Source organism: Loa loa (assembly GCF_000183805.2).
Source record: "Loa loa unplaced genomic scaffold supercont3.86, whole genome shotgun sequence".
In the NCBI taxonomy this organism is placed as follows: domain Eukaryota; kingdom Metazoa; phylum Nematoda; class Chromadorea; order Rhabditida; family Onchocercidae; genus Loa; species Loa loa.
In genome coordinates this window covers 205,730-212,435 of record NW_018108266.1, presented here as the reverse complement: position 1 = coordinate 212,435, position 6,706 = coordinate 205,730, and the positions used below count along the sequence as shown (strand labels likewise).

The following is a 6,706-nucleotide window of genomic DNA, read 5'->3' as shown; positions in this document are numbered from 1 at the left end:
TGTGTGTGTGTATGTGTCGTAACGTTGTAGACAAAGGGGGAGAGTTTAATTCTTTACTTGTAAATGGTAAGGGTCACAAAAACGATACGATACAGCTAATAATGATGAAAGGAAAAGAAAAGGAATCAACCAAACTGTTTGAGCGTAATGAAAAAACTGGTCATAAAAGGCTCCCCTAACAACACTCAATCCAGCTTATATATACGGAAAAAAGTGGGAGTGGGTTTTCTAAATATTTCAACAGATGTGATTTAAAACAAAGATCTAAGACATGAGTGATGATTGCATGGATAGATAATTTTTTATACTTTGGTCTTTCGCGAAATTGGAATTCGCGACAAGCTCAGCTTGACAAAATATATATAATATATAGCTCAGCTTGACAACTGGTTTCAGTTGTCTCTAAGAGTAAACGAAATAACGCTTGGATTATTTCCAGCAATATCAATTGAGTTGCAGGAACTCCTACTGTCGGCTGTGTTCGACAGTCCGTTAACGGCGAATGTCACGCAAAAGATCCGCAAAGCGAATAGACTTCTGCTTGAGGTTTTAGTTGATAGATATGGTGTTGAAGTTTTGATGAGTCGAACAAATAAATTGGATTGGATTAAGCAACTGAAAGCAATTGCTAAAATGAGGTTTGTTTTTAAGTATTTTCTATGAGGAGAAAGTTGTTTTTGAGCAAAAATTTTATACTTTGAAATTATCTTTATGAAATACTGTTTTTGAATAGGATATTTTCTGTATTTTTGGTTTACGTAGTGTTGAGACTATTTAGATTATTCCATATTACAGATACCGCCGTGAACGCCAGCGTACAACAGAGATGCAAAACATGGACACCGGTAGAGGGCAAGACCATGACATGGCATCCGTGGCCTCAAGTGCTCGAACTGCAGGTGCAGATACAATACTGAATGTGGTCTGCAATACCGACAGTGTATGTTTTATCTTCTGAAATTCAAATCTTTAATTATTGAACGAAGTGAAGTTTGACGCGACTGATTAGTAAATCTGGGAAAGGAAAATGAAGAACTTAATACTGAAATTACAAATCAAATTAGAATATTACTATAAATATAAATAAGTTATTTGTTCACTTATTTCTTTTTATTTTTAGGAAAGTGAAGTAGAAATGGATCGTGAGTCAATTGGAGGTCGAACACGAGGCAGCTCGATGTGGTTAAAGAATGATAATGATGAAGATATGATGGACCTACTCGACCGAAAGAAAATACTGAAAAGGATTGCAACATCTCGGTCTCTCTTATTGGAAGATAAAAAGTGAGATTCTCTGGAAATGGTCGTAATTATTCTACTATTCTTTTATTAATTCCTTTTGCTTATTATCTGGTTATTCACTGGTTTACTTACGAATGCTTTTCTAATTTACTATCTTTGGATTCATCAAAATCTTTTTGGTGTTTTAGGTTACAGGAACTGAATGACGATGATAATAACAAATGTGGTAATGATTTCAAAGTGGCGAAAGATGGACGATTAATAATTGAAAATCTGGATATGGATCAACAAGACAAAAGGAAACGAAAGCGACCTGGAAAATTTTTAAATATCCTGGACAAGAAGATGAAAAGAGACAGTGATTCGAAGAGCGATAGCGATAGTGACTATCCCAACAGAGTTTGCGTTTTACTTTATAATTTGTTGTGCTCTGTTCCTCTTAGGAATATACACAGTAATTTCGGGATTTACAGTGCAATTAGTCGTGGAAGCCGTTTGGAATTTCGGGATTCAGAAAACATCCAGCTGTAGAAGTCTTTCAATTTTCATAAGATAGGTATGTGTTATGCATGTAATGTTTTCTGGAAATTCTGTTCAGGTCATAAATAAGAACAAATCTGGCTGGAAACCTGGTGGGAAAGGTATTCACAGGAATGTTCGTATAAGTTCCACTGACACCACATCCGACAAAGGATTTTCGAAGAAGCAAGCTTCTGCAGATGTAAGAAACAGCGCAAAATATGAGCCATATTTATATATACCGATCAATAAACGTCGAAGAGAAAAGGTATGATTATTGCTTAGATATTAGCATACAAAGAAAGATATAAAAGTTCTAGTGACCATCAGTGTTCCCAATTTCTGGATCGAATTTTAAGTCTCAATCAAAAAAACGATATTTGATGTCTTCCTGTTAAATATACATATTATTTGTTTCAGAATGAAATGAAGATGTTAATAAAAGGGATAAAGAAAGGAGCTACAATTGCTTCGAAAGTAAAGAAAGTGCGTTGCTGAAGGCAGTTGATTTATCATTAGCATAGTCCCATTTTCTGCTGAAATTTTGGTGATCAGTCTGATTTTAAATAGTAATGAAATGTAATCCATCGCTTAAAGTTCATATATTATTATTTAAAACCAGAGATAGGTCGGGATTATCAAAAAATATGAGGAAACACGTTACTGTTGTTAGAGGTTGCTTAGTTTTCTTTTTTTGTTATTTATGTCCTAAACTGAAATAAAATGAATTCATGTTACACTGAGCCACGTACGATTAACTGATAAATTAAAAAAAGCACGTTCCATCTATAACAACAGTTGGAGATGAGACAACTGGCTAGTTGTCCACTGAAATAAAAGTTTCCAGACGTTTTAATATCATGGTGATATGCAGATTATCACAGTGACAGAGCGTTTTCTGACAATTCCATGGTGAACACTACTGGAGCTGTGCAGGTTACCGACGCTGTATCGCTAATCATTTCATTTGATGTACTGATAAGTTTGCCAAATGCAAGCTCCGTTTCATCTGGAAACTATTTGCATTGAAGAATATCAAAATAATTTATGGGAGACAATAAACATTGAAAAAAGCTTTGTTCTAGAAAACTTTGGATTTACTGTGGGTTCTTTGCATCTCAACCACTCGAGATCTCACTGATGACACTTGTGAATTTCAGGGAACACGAGATTATTAAGGAAGATTATAAAAGATCTCATTTCAGTACCTAAATTCCACTTCAAGCCACTAGATGATACGGTCGTTTTGCGCTGAGTGAAAGGGATAATGCCACATTTTCCTGTTAAAAGATGCTGACCTCCAGTGAACTCTAAGCTTGTAGAACCCTAAAATGAGCAAATGGATGGCAAAAACCATATATAAAGGAAATATCTAAGAATAAAGTCATAAATTCAACTTATGCATGATTTGTAAATTAAGAATATATACCTCGCGCAAAATCGTGACCAAATTAATACCGTCGATAATTGCAATTCCACAGCTATCGAACCGTAATAATGAATGCAGAGACGATAGTACATGATCAAAACGCCCAAAAAGTCCGCCCAAAACAATAACTTTCGAGATCTTAAACTTTATTGCACGAAGTACTCAGGAAGACGTTCCATTTCATAAGAAACAGTGACTGTCACATTCTTTAGCAGAGTTATTTTTTAAAACTTGAACCGTCTCGAAATTTCTTTAACGTACATTCAGTTTTTTATTTCTCATCCTCTCAGCAATAATTTGCAACGCTTTGCACATGTCAGTGTAGTCTTGATCAGGTGTTTCCACGATTTCAACCTGTGATTCGAAGAATTTTCTTGCCACAGCGGAAATGGAATCAAAATCTCCAGAAATCAAGTCAGGCTTTAAACAATTTTCATTCCTGGAAACATTATTCAAATTTTTGCTTATTAATTAAAGCCTCAAGAAAACTACATTGACAAAAGCTTACTTGACAAGGGGCATGATGAAATTAGCAGCTCCATCGGTACAACTACGGAATGTGCTTTTGTTCCACAAATATTGCGCCAGTTTGGCTGATGATTGATCAGGCTGCGAATTGACCCACAATACTCCAATTTGATCTGAAAATTATGACACATTGGTAGAAATGTCCCCACTGGTTGGGTGAAATATAAGCAGAATAAAGATGTTAAATGATTTTCGTGTGAAGTAACTTTAATTTTTCAATAACTTCCCACCGAATCAATAACTCTCCTTAAACAGCTCCTAAAATAACTTTCCTTTTATAAGACCATTAGATGAAGAATAGAGCTTGTAATACAACTTTATTTCTTTCTCTGGAAATAAAGATATAAAGGGCTGCTGTATGAAGAGAAAAAAAAACGCTACATACACAACTCAGTAGATTTCAACCGTTAAAGACTAATGATACGAAATTCCAAGGTAGAATTATTCAGTAAACCTTCTCCAAGTAACGGAGACAGTAGCTGTATTCTTCTCATGTCCAACTCGCGGATTAGCACTGCGTCAGCTGAAGAAAACCCTTTAACAGAGTTATTTATGAAGAAATGAGGAAACTGGACACCGTTTAGACATGACAATATCGCGGATAAAGTCTCGTTGAGGATTTGAGGATGCAATACAGGAAAGGAGTCTTTGAATTGCAAATAAAAATGGAATTTCAGTTCCACGAAGCAAAAGACATAAAGTTGAATAGAATCGTTTGGAATCGTGCTAGTATAAATTGCTAACCGTGTGGACACTGCGTAGACACGAATTTTGGCAATGAAAAAAAAAAAAAAAAAAGAATAGCGCTCGTTTTGATATATTACTTTCTCCAAAAACTCAGCAGCACACTGCATCACGGATCACATAACCCATCATGAACGATAAAAATAAACAGATGAACATCCCGTGGAAGAGAGGAAAGGAACTATTCCACTGTTCATGCATCATATAGACTATTAGGTCTATTCGAGGCGCTCTTAGCATAGACCTTGACCTCCACACTGATTGGAGAAACAGCAGCGATAGTTTCATCGTTGATTCATTTTTTCATTCATCAGTGATTGTTCAAATGTGAGCAGCGGGTAGCATGAGCTGAACATTGTTTCGAAACAACGACCAGTGATGCTTGGTGGCAAACAACGTGATTGGTGATCTAACTAAAATCATGAAACATTAAACTATAAAGGCCTAGTTCGCCTTTAAGTTTGTTTGTATATTTCAGTAAATCTTGACTAATTTTTACAATGTTCCTCCATCCTTGTTCAATATGCCGCAAAATGGAACGACGCTTCCGAACAAAAACTGATGCTTTTTCAAGTATCAAATGTCTCCAGTTATTCATCCTTCCAGCAAAAGTTTATCAAAACCTGTCTAAAAACCATACGATATTAATCCCAGCCTTCTGCGAGATCTCCCTTCAAATGGCACCTTGCGACAACCATATAAGTACCGCTTCTACCATTACATCATCGCCTACTGGTACGGCATTGTTTCAATACGCGTCGGTTTATGCTCTCTTTGGTTTGGAGGGGATATTCGAGTGGTTGTTTAGTCTGCTGCGGTAGGATTAGAGTGCGGGGGGACGTTGAGCGTTGCGTTCTATTTGCATCATCTAGTGTTACAGGAAGTCTTTGAAGAGATGAGCTAGATTTCAGATAAGAAAATATATAAACGGTCCACAACGACGATGGCTTTTGTGTTCACTCGCATGGTCCGTTATGTGATCCTCGCCATCGTACTGTACAGTGTGGTACAATACATGCTACGATGGAAATCATATTCTATTTCACCGAAGGTTTTTCGACAGGCCTGTGTTGCAGTACGCGGTATAGCGTCTTATTTTGAACTTTCCCAAATTTAACGAAGTTTTTTATCTTGATTTCTTACTCTTCGATGATTTTCTCCATATTTGCTTTCATGAGGTATTCATATGAGAAAGGATTTCATATAACCCTGATTATCCATCTGAAATAGTGGTATACTAAACAGTGGAAATAATGACTGATAGTGACTAAAAAAAACCTTATAAAAATAATGGTTAACTTTATAAAACCTTTTTTATGAAAATAATGACTAACTCCTTGCCATTTCTCATTCAGTCTGAACTCTTCTTCAACCATTTTTTACAAATTACTTTTCTGTAATAGGAAGTAATGGAATTTCGAGCGTAAACAAATTACGGAACGATTTACGTCGTTCATATCCATTACAAATCATCGACAGTGATTGGGAAGCCGTTTATGGTGGTGGTTTTAACCTACAGATGAACATTCTTTACGCATCCATTACGGAATTTATCATTGTTTTTCGAGCGCCTTACCGAACATCTGGTTTTGCTGGTTAGTTTTGTTTTCTTCTTTACTCATTTTTTCTAATGTAAGCTGAAAACACATATATTTTCTTCGCACAAAGATGAAATCGAAAATGCAAAAAATGCATCAGCGAACATAAGTATTGTCCTTTTCCACAAGTCATAGGTTTATTTCAGTAATACAAACGATATTTAAAAGTACAAAAGGGGAATTACAAGAAAGAGTAATCGAATGATGCTTCGATAATGTTATTAAACTAGCCATTCGAAGATGGTTGTGTGCATGTAAAATGAAGAATAAATAACCCTAAAATAGCTTTATACAGATTTAATTTTAGTAGTATCAAGGCGTGATTTTGCTTTCTAGGAGTCTTATCAATGTTAAACTTAATGATTGCATCGGAAACTACAGTGGGGCTATACCTTTTTTGCTTTTAGATGTGAATGTTTGAATTCGTGTACTGTTGCATATCTTGAAGTCCTTCATTTCCGAATCATGACTTTTTTAGGATGGCACTGGGTTAACAGCACGTGTACGATTTTGAGTGGCGAAGTAATGCGAACTGCTTATAGCGCTCATGGTGGCAATTTGGAGAAGTTTGAGTCTGGTTGGTTAATGTCCTTTGATTACAGTTTTGTTTCGCTACAATTCATTATTCGGCTGTTAACAAAGCATC

General features: G+C 35.8%; 3 protein-coding genes across 3 annotated transcripts in view; 2 read left to right on the top strand and 1 right to left on the bottom strand.

Annotated features, from left to right (window-relative positions):
- LOAG_17519 (hypothetical protein) overlaps positions 1 to 2,259 on the top strand; it is a gene marked incomplete at both ends in the record, with an annotated part of 8,970 nt that extends 6,711 nt beyond the window's left edge. The window contains 6 exons of the mRNA XM_020450180.1: positions 460 to 638; positions 796 to 940; positions 1,121 to 1,284; positions 1,431 to 1,641; positions 1,841 to 2,029; positions 2,182 to 2,259. Coding sequence (XP_020306187.1) covers positions 460 to 638; positions 796 to 940; positions 1,121 to 1,284; positions 1,431 to 1,641; positions 1,841 to 2,029; positions 2,182 to 2,259 — 966 coding nt within the window. The remainder of the gene's footprint in view (positions 1 to 459; positions 639 to 795; positions 941 to 1,120; positions 1,285 to 1,430; positions 1,642 to 1,840; positions 2,030 to 2,181) is intronic.
- A 380-nt stretch (positions 2,260 to 2,639) lies between these two features.
- LOAG_11448 (thiamin pyrophosphokinase) lies at positions 2,640 to 4,212 on the bottom strand (the record flags this gene model as incomplete). Its single annotated transcript, XM_003146967.1, has 6 exons — positions 2,640 to 2,770; positions 2,970 to 3,087; positions 3,191 to 3,328; positions 3,452 to 3,629; positions 3,699 to 3,831; positions 4,173 to 4,212. The coding sequence occupies 6 exons, from the start codon at positions 4,210 to 4,212 to the stop codon at positions 2,640 to 2,642; spliced, it is 738 nt and encodes a 245-aa protein (XP_003147015.1).
- Positions 4,213 to 5,367: 1,155 nt separating this feature from the next.
- LOAG_17518 (hypothetical protein) overlaps positions 5,368 to 6,706 on the top strand; it is a 2,701-nt gene continuing 1,362 nt past the window's right edge. The window contains exons 1-3 of the mRNA XM_020450179.1: positions 5,368 to 5,544; positions 5,866 to 6,057; positions 6,539 to 6,637. Coding sequence (XP_020306186.1) covers positions 5,406 to 5,544; positions 5,866 to 6,057; positions 6,539 to 6,637 — 430 coding nt within the window. The 5' untranslated portion in view covers positions 5,368 to 5,405. The remainder of the gene's footprint in view (positions 5,545 to 5,865; positions 6,058 to 6,538; positions 6,638 to 6,706) is intronic.